At 34.4% G+C, this 19,933-nt stretch overlaps 1 protein-coding gene and 1 non-coding gene across 2 annotated transcripts; one reads left to right on the top strand and one right to left on the bottom strand.

Annotated features, from left to right (window-relative positions):
• The first annotated feature begins 6,655 nt into the window (after positions 1-6,655).
• Positions 6,656-19,357, top strand: Zw (glucose-6-phosphate 1-dehydrogenase Zw). Its single transcript, XM_090180240.1, has 10 exons — positions 6,656-7,457; positions 8,402-8,439; positions 8,755-8,863; positions 14,026-14,243; positions 15,308-15,466; positions 15,533-15,752; positions 15,816-16,032; positions 16,100-16,305; positions 18,518-18,687; positions 18,868-19,357. Exons 1-10 carry the CDS (start codon positions 7,275-7,277, stop codon positions 18,956-18,958), a joined length of 1,611 nt encoding a protein of 536 aa, XP_090036366.1. The 5' UTR covers positions 6,656-7,274; the 3' UTR covers positions 18,959-19,357.
• Positions 19,358-19,573: 216 nt separating this feature from the next.
• TRNAK-UUU (transfer RNA lysine (anticodon UUU)) lies at positions 19,574-19,646 on the bottom strand. The gene has a single exon. It is a non-coding gene; the product is annotated as a tRNA-Lys (tRNA).
• Positions 19,647-19,933: the final 287 nt, after the last annotated feature.

Here is a 19,933-nt window from a genome sequence, read left to right as displayed (position 1 = left end):
GGTGTATGAATAAAATATTTTATCATACTAGGATGTTTTCTTTCTACGAGTTCATCAACCTCGAATAATTATTTAAAATGCAGGGTGACCACACGGCCTAAAAATTATTATTTATCCCAGTGGCTTAGACAAAAGGGGGGGTACCTTTGTACCTGTAGCAAATTAGAGTCGGGCCGACGTCGGCAGAAGGTACTAAACACTAAAGCAAGGACACTGTATCTCTAACCGGGCGGGAAAAGCTGTAGCTTCCACCATACAAAATCTTGGAGGAATAAAACAAGTATACAGGAGTTGCGGAGACATGCGAAATCGGTTTCGTCAGTGACCGTGAACTCGCGCGAGACGGAGGGGTTCAAACGCGACTAGCGCCAACTGCACTCGGAATTTTGCAACTATTCTCATTTTATAGCATTGTTTTCGCGTCGTTACATTTTCACCTCGAATTTGAAATTTTGCGCGCTCCTAGGCCGAAAAAAGGTTTTTGTTTTTATGAAACCATTTTCTATACATAGAAATAGCTATACCCACAATTCCCAAGTGCAATTATCGCTTCAAAAGGCGGGGATGGGAATTAGCTTTCATTTGACTCGATTTTATCATTTTCATCAGGAAAACGCCCTCCGATTCTGAGCGCTATTTCGATAACTAACGTTCATTTACTTCTGATTTTACTCTATGACAAATTCTGTGATTATTATTAAGTTCCTTGGAAGTTTTGTTAATTTCTTAAACGTTGCAATAACTTTTGTACCGTAATATAAGTTGACTTAAATTTATTAATGTCTGATAAAAGTCAAATATTAAGTTCAAAATTGTCTAATTTTGGCCTTAAAAGTCAGGGAAATCTCTTAAAATGGCCAGGGAAAACAGGGAATATGAATATGGTGGCAAATAGCCCATTAAATGAGGTGGCGCTTTCCAATCTTCATACTAGGCGAATATAGTACGGGTTATCCTGATTAAATCAGGGTAATCAAGATGAAAAATCTAATCACGATTTAAACTAGATTTAATCATTCTAATCATGATATAATCTTTTTAATCAGATGTAATAATTTTAATCAGGATTTAATTATTTTAATTAGATTTAATCATTTTAATCACGATTTAATCAATATAATCGGTCGAATCGAGATTTTATAATTAAAATCAAAACTAAAGTACGATAATTTAATGTTTATTATTAATATTGTTTGATTGTGTTTAATTCTCGTTCTAATTTTTAATCTCGATTTAATTGTTTCCATCAGGATTTAATCATTTTAATCATTTAATCATAATTAAATCAGATTTAAACATTCTAATCTTGATTAAACGTGATTTAATCAACATAATCGTGGTTAAATTGAATTTAATCAAAATAATCACGATTAAATCGGATTTAATATTTTGAGGGGTGTGTCGTTAATCAATAACTCCTCACCATGGAGAGCCGTTACTACTTGAGATGGTTTAAAAAGGGGGCCCCAGGCTGCACGGGCCCTGGCCATTTACACCGGCCGTGGTTGGACCCGCCTTTTAAATATATTTTTTTCTCCAAAATTGAACGGAATAAAAGAAATACAAGGTTAAGAGTGTCGTTTAATAATCATTATCCGTGTTTTAAAATTCTGTGCCATATTTTCAGCACCCTGAATTGACACGTTTTTTACGGTCAAATTTCCAAATCGATAATTTGACAAATTATCATATAGACGTATTAATTGTTTTTTTAATTCAATGGCTTAAAAATAAAAATGTGGCCGGGTGGGTCGACATTTTTACCCACCTTTTAATATAGGCGTAAAGCAGACTAATATTTATTTTCGTAACGGAGAACACACGATGGCAAAATAATATAATATATAATCGCTTTCATCGTCGTGTACCCTACTTTACCAAAATTATTGAATTGAAATCTAAAATTGACTATAGAGTGTTGTCGTCTGAAACCCTGCGACGTCACCATTGTAATTTGCCTATTGATAAAAAACGGTAAAATCGTATTAGACGACAACACTCTATTTAAGACATTGAGTTGGGAATAAATTGAGGTACAACTAAATCTGGCTGGCGTGGGACCAATTTCGTTCAATAAGGAGACTTATTCAAATTTATTGTTCTACCGTGGCGGCATCTGTCTCTAGTGGTGGCCACTATATTGCAATTTTTTCGCGAATCTGATGCGAAATTGAAATGTATGATTACTCGTAACAAACAAACCTTTGAAGTTGTTTAAATATAATTTTATTCTGTCAACACGATCCTTTTTAACTCAAGTTACATTGAGTTAGCTAATAATTATTTATTTTTACCCATATAACTTTACAAAGTATAGTAGGCGCTACCGCCTAATTATAAAGATTAATTTCGTACAGTCATGCTACAGTCTTATCAGAACAGGTCCCACGTAACCATGGCAAATGAAATCGTAATTGTAATTCTAGCAGTATTATTCCCAATTCAATGATTTAAAACATTAGCTTCGTTTCTGAATGTACTTATTTTGAAATTTGGTGGAAAAAACGCGTTTTCACCATCAACGTAACATGGTAGTCCTTCTGCCAACAAAAAGAGATAAAACTGCTAGTTTGTCCTCCGTAGCTAAACCATGTTTATAAGTCCTTTAAAGAATCTAGCGTCTACTTACTAAACTTGAGAATCAAACTTCAAAAAACTTCCATCACTTTCGCGTCTTTAACTGGTAGTCTAATCCGTTGAAACGCGTTTTTAGGCGGAACGCGAAAAAACTATTCAGACCAATTTGTATTCGTCACGCGCCAATAACTTCCGCCTTTTCAACAACAGTTAATCTTTTAAACTTATACAATCGCTATAATTAAACATAAAAATGTCCCGTACATTCATTAAAAAACAACTTTTCAGCCGTATTTAAATATTTTTTTAATCGGCGGCGATTGTTATGAAACCAGATTTATTTTAAAATTTTTTAAAAATAACGTTTCGATCCAGTAACCCTTGAGCCTAGTTTTTTCTTTCTCCGTAAACGCCTTTCCGACCTATCAATCAATCAAAATAAATTTCACCATGGTTGCAGCCTATATTTACCTCTGTAATCTTGCCCATTTGCAAACTCACCTTTTAAAAAGTATAGCGAGGCTAAGAACGCGAGGAGTGATACGTCAGACGCATCGGGCTTTCTCAAGGCATTCCTTAAGCCTAACAAATGCAGAGTTGGAAGTAGCGAGGCTTAGTAAATGTCTCGAATAAGCCCTGTTGTGATGGACGTTTTCGCAAGTATATTTTGCGTTCTTAAACCCCTCGTGGTTATATAAACTTCCTGTGCGGATAATATAAAGAAGGATAAGTGTTTATACTCTGCTAAATGGGCTTTTATCTAATCCATTATCGCCTAAAACAGAACACGTAACAAAGACCTCATGAATTATTCCATATTAGTCATACCATAAGTGGATAATAAACATAAGTATCTCACAGAAAGAATTCCGTTAATGCATGGACCAAGAATCTAAAGGGACTCTCTGTTTAGGCTTTTAAGAAACACGCGTTAATACTGGGAATAGGCTTCGAGCTTGGAAAAGATAGCGCCATCTACTTTAATACCTGTCCACTTAATGTGTGGAGAAATAGCAGACGACTTTTGATTATGAATGTTCTTTAACTGAAACGAATTTTGAATGAGCAGACAGCTTTCACACATTCGATTACAAACTCAGTCGGTAGGCGGCGATACCAAAGTTTAAACTACGCACGAAGCTTATAGGAAAATCACGGGTAATTTTAGTTCAATGTGGTCAAACTTGGCGTCGCTGTAGTCGATTTCCGACGTAGTTTCATAGAGAAGCTATAGCGTTCACGTTTTATTTTGACAAAATGGTGCCGCGTTGTTGTCAGTTAAATGATTAGGCTTAGTAAGTTTTTGACCTTTTATTTTTGAAATTGGGCCTTTAATAGTCTAAGTAATGGTAATTAACCATTGTGTTAAGTAAAAATAACCAGTAAGCAGCGTATGGCTGAGGTTTTTCAATCAAATTTATTTAAATCCATTTAATTTCTAAACTGAAAATTTTTTATGAACTAAGCCCCAACAGAATTCTTGAGGCGCTTCAAAGCGGCTGATGTACCCCAGTAGTCAGTAAGCCTTCCGATTTAGACCACACCTATACCTTGGTCCATGGTTAATGATAGTCTGTCGTCGAGAGTGATTGCGAAATAGAAGTTTCCGAACCGGAAACTCGTCCCTTACTACTCTTTCCGTCGGCAAAATAGTTGGTTAGTTTGATGGCGAGAAATACGAGCGTACACGCGTTTCGGTTTTAAATTCGAAAAAAATTAACTTCTGAAATGGAGCCAGTGTTTATAATAGTTATTTTTATCATCCGATTCAATAATTCCTCATTATTTTCCAAAAGTAAGCGTTATTTACACTTTTGAAAGTGTTTCAATATTTAATAGGCCTTGGCTGGTTGGTCGAAAAGGCTGCCGGCGGACCGTCGCCGATTTTCCGGGCATCCTCCCGATACTAGGAGCAGTTCGCGGAGAGTGGTCAGTCCGTCGGTACGTAATGTTTTACGTTGTCATTGGCGAAACAGACTATCATTAAAAAAAATATCGGGTGAATAGGAAGTGGCATACTTATCTTTCTTATCCACTTATGTTCATACCAAGAATGGATTTCCCAACTTGGTCATTCTCCCTAACGTATAAATATATATGTTCTTTTCGCAGTGTAGACGGCTTGTGTTTGGTTTTGTTGATAAACGGTCTTAGCTATTTTCAAAAGTACGTAACTCAAAAAAGTGTCACATTCTAAAGTCTAAACAAACCGTGATTGGCTCAAACCATTAATTCTGACTCTCTGAGGGTAGTGATACACTTATGGCGTTATGTTACTTCTGCGACGGCTAATAACGGCTATTACCTAATTGGTTGTGTTACGAAATCCAATAGGTGTAAAATTTCTCCAAAAACGTTAGCGAAATTTCCTTTCTATAGGTTAAAATCAGAAGTTTACGTCTGTTGAAATTGTGTAATTCTATAACGCACTTTTTGAAAAACTTAAATAAAACCTTTATGAGTCCAAAGAATTTAAAATTGATTACTTCGTAAAAAATGTTTTTTATGTCGATATATCCGCCATTTTGTACGTTTGGTTTAGAAAGGCAGTATATTCTTATTCTAGTCACAGCAAGAAAAGTACCATTACATCAGGAATCCATAGCTCTACTTTCTTTAAACAATTTGACAGAATAATATTTATTTTGGTAAAGGAAAACACATGACGACACGCCTTTTTTGCACTCAACTACGTACACAAAAAGCTAAATTGCTATTGTTGTGTTTATGAGATACGATACTCCAACTAGTGTATATAACAATAAAATTAAGTAAAAACAACGTTTTACCGTACACAGGAATTCACACCTCTACTTGGAATGCTTATCCTGGCGTATCGCGTATGGTAAGATCACTCTGACGGCTTTGGCTCCGCCTACGAGATAAAAAAATCCCCTTTGCGCACGCTCCCCTCTCATGTTGTTGTTTGTTAATTGAACATAGTGACGTCAAAAAAACCGTTAGCCACATCGAGACGAAAATCTGCCGCGATAAGCAATCCAAGTAGAGGTATGGATTCCTGCAGTACAGTATAAACACTTTAAAATTGAGAAAAATTTAGAGTTTTTTTGGCGTAAAATCTAAAACATTATATACTAGCTATTTTTTTTTAATTTATACGTATATAAAGAAAGGTTGTAAATATCTTTCTAATAATAATAAAAAAATCACAATATCGGCACTAGGACCAAGTTCTCTGTTACGTGCATTTCCTCTGAGATTAAGAAAATTTAAAGTTTCGGCAATGTTTACATGTATAGGTATTTTAGATTTATAAATTATCCCAAAAAATGTCCTCGCCGAAAACATGTAACGCGGAATTTTAATGTTTAGTAATATAGTTTTGATAGTGTACGTTTATACATTTCGGCATATTAAGCCGAACGTATCAAGCATTTTAAGAGCATTTGTTAAGCCTAACTTATCGTTTACAACTTGTGGTAAAAATGCCTGATACTATCGACGGTAATCTCCAGACGTATTTGCACTAGCTTTACCTCTTTAATGAAAAGGATATGTTTTAAATTTAATAATTGACCGGAAAACTAGGGGAGGATGGTACCAGCAACCCACCATGACCAACTATTTGGTTACGCTTCTTCGCGTCGCTACACCATTTAAATACGAGGTAGGCCTAATTCCAATATTCATCGAACGGTGCATTCCGTCTTTATGTGTTATTATTCAATATAAAATTACCGTGTTAATCAATCTATTCATTTATCAGCAGCCGGTCGGAATAATATCGACCACCACGGAGGAAAGTTAATCGATAAATGACGAACTACCCAATCAGAACGCTGTTTTGAAAAGCGCGCGGTTTCGTCGACCAATCGGAGACGCGCACGTGATTAGGAGCTTTAAGGCGACCATTCCTCTCGAACTTTTCCAATATAAACACAAATGTATTTGAAAACGTGTTTGCATCGATTATATCGGACGGTTTTTTTTACAATAATATCAGGCAATTTTTATCACGTAATTTCGATATAAATATCTCGCGAGATAACGTAGTTCTTATAATTACGGTCTTGATTTTTTCTTACGTAAGGAAATAGGCGTGGTTCAAAAAAATGTATTGTCAAGTATTTTTCAATACTTTTCTACGCGTGTGTATAATTTTTAGCTAGGCTTAGTGCTTTTTGATTATATTTTGAAGTTATTTGAATGAAAATAGTACCGTGTCTATAAGAGACTCGCGCGATAGCGGAATAATACGGGCGGGTCGAAAATAAGCTTTTATCAAAAAAGGGGGGGATAACAAAACGCGCGGCGCGTCTGGGAAAGTACTAGTCAGTCTATGGCGTGGTTTGGTGTTTGTAAACGTGCCTTTCGCATGGAAAGCATGCGCCGCGCCGCGTCGTGGTGGTGTGATTACCTACTAGAGTAAGGAACCTTTTCCCCGCCGATTGGGGTGGTGTCTTTTGTGAGAAAAAAAGTTGATAAAGAAAATTGTAAATCCCGTTCAACCTCCGGCAGTAATCCTGGGGTGTGTGGTGGGAAAAAACGGCAAATTTTCCCTCGAAAGCGGCGGCGGCGTCGTTGTTGCGCAAGAGGAGGAATACGGGGCGGGCGAACTCGGCGAAGAAGGAACCCAAGCGGATGTTGGTAGAAGCGCTCGGAACATTTCTTCCGCCGCAGTCGTCGAAGAGCGCAGCGATAGGCCGTCTATTATTAGAAGTATAAACACAAGTACTATGGATATATCCCAAGGAAAGGCTGCCAATTCGAGCAGTTTAGGTGCTGGATACGATATGGATTTCGATTTGTCAAAATCTCCCTCCAGCGAGGGCATAGAGCTCATCAAGGAGTCGTTGCAGCACACTGAAGACACGCTGCAGCTCGAAGCGCAACACGTTTTTGTAGTCTTAGGGGCTTCGGTAAGTGTCATTTAAATGTTTTGTAAACTATCCGTAGCGATTAACGCCATGCATTTACTTAAATATCGAAGCGCTTAGCCCGTGTTTAGCGAAAAGTTCTAAGCCTTGGCAATTTGGAGAAGCCCGGTTTTCATTTTATGTTTGCGTTTCTCCGGTCTTACAAAACGGTGTATTTTTGTTTTTCTAAAGGGGAAAATCGTACGTTACGGAGAGCCGGTTACGGTTAGAGGAAAGGGTTAAATCTCCTGGGTGGATTTTGACTGGGAAGGCGCTAATTTCCTTAAATTAAAATAGTTACTTTTGGTAGATTTTACCGGTACTTTCATTTGATGACGTTTTAGTAGGGAAAAACCTCGGTATTTTTCTTGGATTTTAATTTGTCTCGGTGGGAAAAATTAGGAAAATTGCTAGGAATAGAAATTTAAACAACATATACCAATTGATTTTTACGGTTGAGTTAAAATTTAAAGGAAACAAGACTAGTCTGATTTTCGATTGAAAATGGTTTATTAAAGGAAGTAAAATATTTAATAATCAGTATCGCTGCAATGTTAAACAACAATTACCTCTGTAAACATATGAATGTAATATCATCTGGAAGGCTTGTCAGTATCTCTGCTTATATAGACTACATAAAATTAACAACTAGGTAGAGCATATTTAGATGGTATTGTCAAATTCTGTTCCCATTTTAGTAGGCTTTTTTAAATTGTGAGTATTATGTGAAAACAAATTAAAAAAAAACTTTGTAAAACCACCGCAAAACAGTTGATAATATCAGAAGTAAAAGACTTATAAATTAGGGGTTTAATATAAACTGTGTCCTTAACTTTTGATTATAAGCTTAAAAATCTGTGAAGTAGAAACATGTTATTTAAAATAATCTTTATAATCAATCCACACTTTAAAATTTGATATTTAATTTCAATTTTGTGTCATTACAGGGTGATTTGGCGAAGAAGAAAATTTACCCAACACTATGGTAAATATCGAAGATAGTTACAAACTTATCAATTATATTTGGTCTTTATTCTTTGTAAATTGTATTGATTGTGTAAGCACACTTACCTCAAGGCCAATCCCCACTGAATAGAAATAAAAAAAACATTTTTGGCAGATTACTTATAATTTGGGTCATATGAGCTAATAATATAAAATTTTTAAACCCAGTTTTTTTATTCAATAGCTTTCTGAGATTAAAGAAAAATAAAGCAACTAAACGCCTTTTTTCGCGTGTAATTCATTGACCCATTTCATTACCTTAGTTCTTAATTTATTCTTTTTTCCTTCTGAAAAGGGCACTTTATCGAGATGGCTTGACGCCGACCAAAACCACTTTCGTCGGTTACGCCAGGTCCAAACTGACCATTCCAGATCTGAAATCTAAAGTCCAGTCTTATTCAAAAGTAATTTTAACCCATTTTATTATTCCTAAATTTCTCTTTTAATGCATTTTAAGGGCGTGTTTTGGAATAATTTGTTCTGAATATTTGTAAAGTGGCCCAATGGGTGTTTTGGGGAAATCGGAAATGGACGCGTTATTTGAATGGTTTTTTTTCGTCGTGGGTTTCGGAGGGGAAAAAAGGGGCGCAATTTCAAATTAAAGGGCTGGTGCAAATCATTAGCGCTGATTGGACAGTCACCTTTTCGGGCCAACTTCGAGGGCTACTTGGAAGTAGTAACCGCCTGAGAATTGCTTCCACCTTTTAGAATATTTTAAACGCAATATAGAGAAATATCGGCGTGACGTATGTCGACGTCACCCATAATTTTTCCCATTGATAAAAATCTGCCCTCAAAACGGCGGCTGTAGCCCAAAGATACAGAGCGATACTACTCTATTGGAATGTTTCGTTTCAATATGGTCTCCATTTATTTTCAGAAAAATAAATTGTTTTAATATTGCCAAAAAATTTACCGATTCTAAAGGTTTAGCCCAAAACGATGCCCACTATTTTTAAAGATAAATTAGTTAAAAAGATTTCAACTCAATTTCAACCAAAACGATGTTTGGATTATTTCAACTTGATTTCAACCAAAATGATGTTTGGATTATTTCAACTCAATTTCAACCAAAATGATGTTTGGATTATTTCAACTTGATTTCAACCAAAACGATGTTTGGATTATTTCAACTCAATTTCAACCAAAATGATGTTTGGATTATTTCAACTCAATTTCAACCAAATGATGTTTGGATTATTTCAACTCGATTTCAACCAAAATGATGTTTGGATTATTTCAACTCAATTTCAACCAAAATGATGTTTGGATTATTTCAACTCAATTTCAACCAAAATGATGTTTGGATTATTTCAACTCAATTTCAACCAAATGATGTTTGGATTATTTCAACTCGATTTCAACCAAAATGATGTTTGGATCATTTCAACTCAATTTCAACCAAAATGATGTTTGGATTATTTCAACTCGATTTCAACCAAAATGATGTTTGGATTATTTCAACTCGATTTCAACCAAAATGATGTTTGGATTATTTCAACTCAATTTCAACCAACATGATGTTTGGATTATTTCAACTCAATTTCAACCAACATGATGTTTGGATTATTTCAACTCAATTTCAACCAAAATGATGTTTGGATTATTTAAACTCGATTTCAACCAAAATGATGTTTGGATTATTTCAACTCGATTTCAACCAACATGATGTTTGGATTATTTCAACTCAATTTCAACCAAAATGATGTTTGGATTATTTCAACTCGATTTCAACCAACATGATGTTTGGATTATTTCAACTCAATTTCAACCAAAATGATGTTTGGATTATTTCAACTCAATTTCAACCAACATGATGTTTGGATTATTTCAACTCAATTTCAACCAACATGATGTTTGGATTATTTCAACTCGATTTCAACCAAAATGATGTTTGGATTATTTCAACTCGATTTCAACCAACATGATGTTTGGATTATTTCAACTCAATTTCAACCAAAATGATGTTTGGATTATTTCAACTCAATTTCAACCAACATGATGTTTGGATTATTTCAACTCAATTTCAACCAAAATGATGTTTGGATTATCTCAACTTGATTTCAACCAAAATGATGTTTGGATTATTTCAACTTATTTCAACCAACATGATGTTTGGATTATCTCAACTTGATTTCAACCAAAATGATGTTTGGATTATCTCAACTTGATTTCAACCAAAATGATGTTTGAATTATTTCAACTCAATTTCAACCAAAATGATGTTTGGATTATTTCAACTCGATTTCAACCAAAATGATGTTTGGATTATTTCAACTCGATTTCAACCAAAATGATGTTTGGATTATTTCAACTTATTTCAACCAACATGATGTTTGGATTATCTCAACTTGATTTCAACCAAAATGATGTTTGGATTATCTCAACTTGATTTCAACCAAAATGATGTTTGAATTATTTCAACTCAATTTCAACCAAAATGATGTTTGGATTATTTCAACTCAATTTCAACCAAAATGATGTTTGGATTATTTCAACTCAATTTCAACCAACATGATGTTTGGATTATTTCAACTCAATTTCAACCAACATGATGTTTGGATTATTTCAACTCGATTTCAACCAAAATGATGTTTGGATTATTTCAACTCGATTTCAACCAACATGATGTTTGGATTATTTCAACTCAATTTCAACCAAAATGATGTTTGGATTATTTCAACTCAATTTCAACCAACATGATGTTTGGATTATTTCAACTCAATTTCAACCAAAATGATGTTTGGATTATCTCAACTTGATTTCAACCAAAATGATGTTTGGATTATTTCAACTTATTTCAACCAACATGATGTTTGGATTATCTCAACTTGATTTCAACCAAAATGATGTTTGGATTATCTCAACTTGATTTCAACCAAAATGATGTTTGAATTATTTCAACTCAATTTCAACCAAAATGATGTTTGGATTATTTCAACTCGATTTCAACCAAAATGATGTTTTTATTATTTCAACTCGATTTCAACCAAAATGATGTTTGGATTATTTCAACTCAATTTCAACCAAAATGATGTTTGGATTATTTCAACTCGATTTCAACCAAAATGATGTTTGGATTATTTCAACTCGATTTCAACCAAAATGATGTTTGGATTATTTCAACTCGATTTCAACCAAAATGATGTTTGAATTATTTCAACTCAATTTCAACCAAAATGATGTTTGGATTATTTCAACTCGATTTCAACCAAAATGATGTTTGGATTATTTCAACTCGATTTCAACCAAAATGATGTTTGAATTATTTCAACTCAATTTCAACCAAAATGATGTTTGGATTATTTCAACTCGATTTCAACCAAAATGATGTTTTTATTATTTCAACTCGATTTCAACCAAAATGATGTTTGGATTATTTCAACTCAATTTCAACCAAAATGATGTTTGGATTATTTCAACTCGATTTCAACCAAAATGATGTTTGGATTATTTCAACTCGATTTCAACCAAAATGATGTTTGGATTATTTCAACTCGATTTCAACCAAAATGATGTTTGGATTATTTCAACTCGATTTCAACCAAAATGATGTTTGGATTATTTCAACTCGATTTCAACCAAAATGATGTTTGAATTATTTCAACTCAATTTCAACCAAAATGATGTTTGGATTATTTCAACTCGATTTCAACCAAAATGATGTTTTTATTATTTCAACTCGATTTCAACCAAAATGATGTTTGGATTATTTCAACTCAATTTCAACCAAAATGATGTTTGGATTATTTCAACTCGATTTCAACCAAAATGATGTTTGGATTATTTCAACTCGATTTCAACCAAAATGATGTTTGGATTATTTCAACTCGATTTCAACCAAAATGATGTTTGGATTATTTCAACTCGATTTCAACCAAAATGATGTTTGGATTATTTCAACTCGATTTCAACCAAAATGATGTTTGGATTATTTCAACTTGATTTCAATCAAAACGATGTTTGGATTGTTTCAGCTCGATTTCAACTGAAACGATGTTTGGATTATTTCAACTCGATTTCAACCAAAACGACGTTTGGATTATTTCAACTTGATTTCAACTGAAACGGTGTTTAGATTATTTTAACTCGATTTCAACTGAAACGATGATGAGATTGTTTCAACTCGATTTCAACTCTGTGGCTTTTGACATTTTCGGCGCTGTTTATTGGTTCGTTTCGGAGGTAATCCTTAAAATTGGGGTCATCCGTGAAGATATATTCCCTTTATTATATTATATTTTATAATTGATCCATGAATTTCATATTTCAGCCACCAGGTGTAACAAGCTACGGATTATTTGCGCTAGTTAAGTGTTAGCAGTCGATTTTTTTATTTAGTTTCTACTTCCTTTAAGAGGTTTTCGTTGAGAGAATAGCGAATTAAAAAGTTTGAAATGTGATTTTTTTAAAAGTTACTGCTTCAAGACTTTGACAAAATAAACAGGGCCGTATTAAGACTTGTGCCATGGCCCATGGTCCCCCGAGATTAGGGGGCCCGTCTTCGAAATGAATGTTTAGAGTAGTAGCACTCTGTAGCTTTGGCCATGGCCGCCATTTTGATCGCAAATTTTTATCTATAGAGTAATATCGACGTGACATATGTTGACGTCACCCATGCTTTTTCCTATCGATAAACAGCTGCCCTCAAAATGGCGGCCATAGCCCAAAGCTACAGAGCGATACTACTCTGTAGGAAAGAGCATGGGTAACCATGGCAAATAACCCCCTGAGGGTTATTTCGCGATGGGGTAACGTACTAGGACGTCAGAGTGCCATTACTCTATACTAGGTGGTTTTTTCCCCGCCTGTTCTGGGTTTTTGAGCAGGTTAAAAGTGTAGCCCTATGACGTCCTTTTACTCCAATTCTGTCTTGACGAAAAAAGAACGAGTTTGAGTAAGAAGGGAGTGGTTGAAGGTTATATGTTATTTATTTGCCGTAGCAGCCGTAGTTTTGTTTTAAGATGGCGACCGGTGGTGAGGTCATCAATATATGACTCATTTTTCTCATTTAATAATAATAATAATAATAATAATAATAATAATAATAATAATAATAATAATCAGCTAGGCTAATACCCAAGGTACCACCATTCTAGTCTATACTTTTGTTATAGAGTAATGGCACTGTGACGTCCTAGTACGTCACCCATGATCTTTCCTATAGATAAAAAATTTGCGACCGAAATGGCGGCCATGGACAAAGCTATGGAGTGTTACTACTCTATTGTTAACATGGCTAGCTATTTTAGTAGTATATTTTTGTGATAAAATGGTTGAATAGTTTCTATTTTTTAATTGAAAATCAAAGATTTATTTCTCTAAATATAGATTTTGTTTTTAAATGCATAAAGTTAGTAAATTAAATAGCATATTTAGTCCTATAAAATCCTATAATTTTGTAAAAATAGTTCTATAAAGTCCGATATTTTTAGAAATATAATCCTATTTTTCCTTTAAAAAATTGATTTGAGTGGGGGCCCTGGGCCCCCAAATTCTACTTTGCACAGGGCCCCCAATATATAGTGTTAAAAAAATGAATAAACTGAAAATAAATTAATCGCAGGTAAAAGATTCTAACCAAGATCGATTCGACGAGTTTTTCAAAATCAACCACTACGTAGCGGGCGCTTACGATAACGCCGATGATTTTGAGAAGTTAAACAAGGAAATTTCCCGCTACGAGAATTCCTCCAAGGCCAACCGTCTCTTCTACTTGGCGCTTCCTCCAACTGTTTTCCAAGTTGTCACGAAAAATATCAAAGAACATTGCATGGGCACAAAGTGAGAAAAACGTCCGTTCCCTTTCTCATTTAGGCTGACACATTAACTAATACTTCCTGATCTCTTGACCTTAATTTTTTTATTTTTTTCCTCACTACATTTTGTTTTGCTGAAGTCACGCTTGCTTTACCTCTTAAATCGTTTATATAAACGCTTTGGAAAACCTGTAGTTACGTTACGTCAATTCATATTAGCATAACTGTAATATAGAATGCATCTACGCTTTATCAAATATTAATTTTGTTTACTTTTCATAATGTTATGGCTGCTACCAGAAGTATTTATTATATCTCTTCATGACTGTCAATTTTTGTCTCGAAAAATCGACAATTAAAAAAAAACGATAAAATCGATTTTATATAAATTGGATATTATTTATTTTAAAGGGAATATAACCTGCAAAGCAATCTTTATGGAAGATCCCTTCAATTTTTCCAATTTCCCTGTACAGTGGCGCCAAATATTTCTAAAGCCAAAGGCAAAAGTGGCCAGAGCTGCAAACGTTGGTGTTCCACACCAAATACCTGAGATTATATTCCCTTTAATTGATTTTTATTTTAATATATTTTAACTTTTGCCTAATTTATAAATAATTGGTATACTGCAGTAACGTAATGCAAAATTCAAATCAATCTTAATTAAATTTAATTATTACGTGTAATAATAGGCGATTTAAAACTTTTTTTTTTAATTATTTGATTTCAATCAAAATGGCAACCCTGTTCCTCTTACAATAGGATTCTTTTATGGTACTACTTGTTTATTTGCCCAGAAAAACATAGTCAAGTAGTAAATGGGGTCTGTCCAAAAAGGGTGTATATTTTGAGCCTAGGTCGTAAGCTTTTAATCCATTTAATCCCTTTCGCGAAACTTGTATCGTTTCTTTAAGTATTTTAAAATTTTTGTTGGACTTCCTTTGGGATTTAGAATGTTTTGGCAAGCTCTTCCCGCTTTTGATTGGAAATCGATTTAAGGAAAGGCAAAATAACGGGATGTCTTATGCAGCCCCATATTTTGTCTGTCTCGAATGTTATTTTTAACAATATTCTAATCATTATTAACAGGGGATGGAACAGAATTATTGTTGAAAAGCCATTTGGGCGAGATTCGGAATCATCTGCTGAGCTTTCCAATCATCTTAGTTCGCTGTTTAAAGAGGAAGAATTGTATCGAATCGATCACTACTTAGGCAAGGAAATGGTGCAAAATTTGATGATCTTACGGTAAGAAATTTTCTTATTTCGTTAGCCTTTTGAACAAGTTTATTTATGTAAAATTTCCATTCTCAGCTTTGCGAATCGCATTTTTGGTCCAACCTGGAATCAGGATAACATTTCCAACATTATGATCTCTTTCAAAGAACCATTCGGCACACAAGGGCGAGGCGGTTATTTTGATGAATTTGGAATAATCAGGGATGTTATGCAGAATCATTTGCTGCAAATTCTTTGTCTGGTAGCGATGGAAAAACCCATTTCAACTAAACCGGAAGACATCAGGGATGAAAAAGTAATATTTTAAGTTTCAATTTTGCAACATAGTTTTAATTTTTTATTTTTTTTGGGTTGACAGGTAAAGGTTTTGAAATCTATGGCACCTGTCCTTTGGGAAAATGTCGTTCTTGGTCAATATGTAGGCGACCCAAATGGCGAAGGAGATGCTCAATTGGGGTATTTGGATGACAAAACGGTACCCACTGATTCGGTAACTCCCACTTACGCCATGGCCACGTGCTTTATTGCGAATGATAGATGGAATGGCGTTCCCTTCTTTTTGAGATGTGGAAAAGGTTTGTTAGTTCATATTTTGAAGGACTCCATTTGGATTTGATTCTAAATTGTTGTCACATTTTCTAGCTTTGAATGAAAGGAAGGCGGAAGTGAGGATACAATATAAAGATGTACCTGCTGACATTTTCAACGATACCTGTAAAAGGAATGAATTGGTCATCCGAGTGCAACCTGGAGAAGCCCTATATGTCAAAATGACAACTAAGAAACCAGGAATGACTTTTGAAATGGAAGAAACTGAATTAGATCTGACTTATGGCAGTAGATATCAAGTAATTTTTGTTTTTAGTCTTGAACCTTAGATATCGGGGCGAGCTGCGTTTCTTGGACTTAAGATAAGAGTATTTGAACGGTCTTTCTCGGACCTCGGGTGTTATTTGAATGTTCTTTCCTGGACGGCGTTTTTCGGACCTTAGTTGTTATTTAAACGGCGTTTTTCGAACCTTAGTTGTTATTTAAACGGCGCTTTTCGGACCTTAGTTGTTATTTAAACGGCGCTTTTCGGACCTTAGTTGTTATTTAAACGGCTTTTCTCGGACTTTAGTTGTTATTTGAACGGCGCTTTTCGGACCTTAGTTGTTATTTAAACGGCGTTTTTCGGACCTTAGTTGTTATTTAAACGGCGTTTTTCGAACCTTAGTTGTTATTTAAACGGCGCTTTTCGGACCTTAGTTGTTATTTAAACGGCTTTTCTCGGACTTTAGTTGTTATTTGAACGGCGCTTTTCGGACCTTAGTTGTTATTTAAACGGCGCTTTTCGGACCTTAGTTGTTATTTAAACGGCGCTTTTCGGACCTTAGTTGTTATTTAAACGTCGTTTTTCGGACCTTAGTTGTTATTTAAACGGCTTTTCTCGGACTTTAGTTGTTATTTGAACGGCGTTTTTCGGACCTTAATAGTTATTTGAACGGCGTTTCTCGGACTTGTTGTTATTTAAACGGCTTTTCTCGGACCTTAGTAGTTATTTGAACGGCGTTTTTCGGACCTTAGTTATTATTTGAACGGCGTTTTTGGGACCCTAGTTATTATTCGAACGGCGTTTCTCGGACTTTAGTTGTTATTTAAACGGCTTTTCTCGGACCTTAGTTATTATTTGAACGGCGTTTCTCGGACTTTAGTTGTTATTTAAACGGCTTTTCTCGGACCTTAGTAGTTATTTGAACGGCGTTTCTCGGACTTTAGTTGTTATTTAAACCGCTTTTCTCGGACCTTAGTTATTATTTGAACGGCGTTTCTCGGACTTTAGTTGTTATTTAAACGGCTTTTCTCGGACCTTAGTAGTTATTTGAACGGCGTTTTTCGGACCTTAGTTATTATTTGAACGGCGTTTTTCGGACCCTAGTTATTATTTGAACAGCGGTTCTTGGACCTTAGTTATTATTTGAACGGCGTTTCTCGGACTTTAGTTGTTATTTAAACGGCTTTTCTCGGACCTCAGTAGTTATTTAAACGACGTTTTTCGGACCTTAGTTATTATTTGAACGGCGTTTCTCGGACTTTAGTTGTTATTTAAACGGATTTTCTCGGACCTTAGTTATTATTTGAACGGCGTTTCTCGGACTTTAGTTGTTATTTGAACGGCTTTTCTCGGACCTCAGTAGTTATTTAAACGACGTTTTTCGGACCTTAGTTATTATTTGAACGGCGTTTCTCGGACTTTAGTTGTTATTTAAACGGCTTTTCTCGGACCTTAGTTATTATTTGAACGGCGTTTCTCGGACTTTAGTTGTTATTTAAACGGCTTTTCTCGGACCTTAGTAGTTATTTGAACGGCGTTTTTCGGACCCTAGTTATTATTTGAACAGCGTTTCTTGGACCTTAGTTATTATTTGAACGGCGTTTCTCGGACTTTAGTTGTTATTTAAACGGCTTTTCTCGGACCTCAGTAGTTATTTAAACGACGTTTTTCGGACCTTAGTTATTATTTGAACGGCGTTTCTCGGACTTTAGTTATTATTTGAACAGCGTTTCTTGGACCTTAGTTATTATTTGAACGGCGTTTCTCGGACTTTAGTTGTTATTTAAACGGCTTTTCTCGGACCTCAGTAGTTATTTAAACGACGTTTTTCGGACCTTAGTTATTATTTGAACGGCGTTTCTCGGACTTTAGTTGTTATTTAAACGGATTTTCTCGGACCTTAGTTATTATTTGAACGGCGTTTCTCGGACTTTAGTTGTTATTTAAACGGCTTTTCTCGGACCTTAGTAGTTATTTGAACGGCGTTTTTCGGACCTTAGTTATTATTTGAACGGCGTTTTTCGGACCCTAGTTATTATTCGAACGTAGTTTCTTAGACCTTAATTATTATTCGAACGTAGTTTCTTAGACGTTAGTTATTATTTGAACGTCGTTTCTTAGACCTCCAATATTAGGCTACCAGCGTTGTTTTTCACATTAAGTTAAAAATTAGTCCAGTGGATTTAGTCTTTTTTACAGCATCGTAAATTTTTACTGACATTTTAATTGAATTTTGGGTTTTATAGGGTGTCTCACTTCCTGATGCTTACGAACGCTTGATATTGGATGTATTCTGTGGGAGCCGTATGAACTTTGTGAGGTCTGATGAGCTGGCTGAAGCCTGGCGAGTTTTCACCCCTTTACTAAAAGAAATTGAATCGAATAAAGAGAAACCTATCCCTTACAGATATGGAAGGTAAATATAAAACTAATCTACTTATATTTGAAATATTGATATTTTATTTAAAATGAAACATAAAAGATTTTAAGTTCACGATAAAATTTATATGAAAATCCGAATGGTTTTGGAGGAGTTTAAGATACGTATAAATGATGTTTTTCTTCTTCTACAAGAGTTTTATTAATATCTTTTCAGTCGAGGACCGAAAGAAGCTGATGAGCTCGCCACAAAACATGGATTTAAATTTTATGGAACGTATAGATGGGTTAAACCAGCTCATCATTGATCTAAATTATAATGTTTATTTAATAAAACAAAATAATGAAATATATATTTTCCAGTAATAACAGTATTTATAACAAAAAAAATGGTGCGAGAGATTCTAAACGTTGGTTTTTTATCACCCATTAGTTTTAAATTTTTACGCATAATGTTGGGTTTGCGGAAAATATATCGTATGTTACGTTGTAGATCAAAAAGAAATTGTTCCTACATTATTTTCTAGTTTTTTTGTGATATGTGTTAAAATTCTTAAATTTGTTATTGGATAGTTTAGTTTTTTTTTAAGTTGAAAAAATATTTACTCGTTGAATTTAATTTTTTAAGCTAAAGATTACTTAAGAATAATTATGTACAGAGATTTGCATAATTATACAATCATAAAATTGAACGGTAATTTTATAGTTTTTCACAAAGTATTTTTGAGAAAAACGTTTTTGTAATAATTTTTCACATTACAAATGTTAAAATAAATCGTTTTTAAAAGTTTGTAATAATTGAGACTCGATTTATATTTTTTGGGGTATTTTTATAAAGTGTAAATGGCTATAGAACTTGTTTTATTCATTCAACTTTGAGAAAATGTACTAGTAAAACTAAAAACATAAAAAAAAAAGTCATCCGCCCGAACAGGGACTCGAACCCTGGACCGTTAGGTTAAAAGCCTAACGCTCTACCGACTGAGCTATCCGGGCTGAAATTGTAGGGCACTAATATTTTATTTGAACCAAATTCAAAATCGTCTGCTACGATCATTTCGTTTTGGCACGGCCAATTTCGATTACTCGCATCCAAGTTGGCTATGGTTTTGGAAGCTACTCTAGTGATTGGTTCTCTGCGCCACATGGTTATCACGCGAATTTTCATTAAAATTAAATATTTAATTTAATAATTATATAACGTTATATGATATCTAGAATGCAAAATACGGATAATTCTAATTTGAATTCCGTTAAATATGAAAATATATTGCATTTTTAAA

Source organism: Leiobunum rupestre, chromosome 1, assembly GCF_980474605.1.
Source record: "Leiobunum rupestre chromosome 1, qqLeiRupe1.1.hap1, whole genome shotgun sequence".
Lineage (NCBI taxonomy): Eukaryota > Metazoa > Arthropoda > Arachnida > Opiliones > Sclerosomatidae > Leiobunum > Leiobunum rupestre.
Note: the sequence above shows the minus strand (reverse complement) of the source record. Positions and strands in the feature narration are given on the sequence as shown.

Excerpts from the sequence above, each read along its gene's own strand:
- Zw (XM_090180240.1), top strand. The coding sequence starts at position 7,275 with ATGGATATATCCCAAGGAAAGGCTGCCAATTCGAGCAGTTTAGGTGCT. Across the intron at positions 8,864-14,025 it reads AAGTCCAGTCTTATTCAAAA|GTAAAAGATTCTAACCAAGA; the intron begins GTAATTTTAACC and ends AATTAATCGCAG. Across the intron at positions 15,753-15,815 it reads AAGACATCAGGGATGAAAAA|GTAAAGGTTTTGAAATCTAT; the intron begins GTAATATTTTAA and ends TTGGGTTGACAG.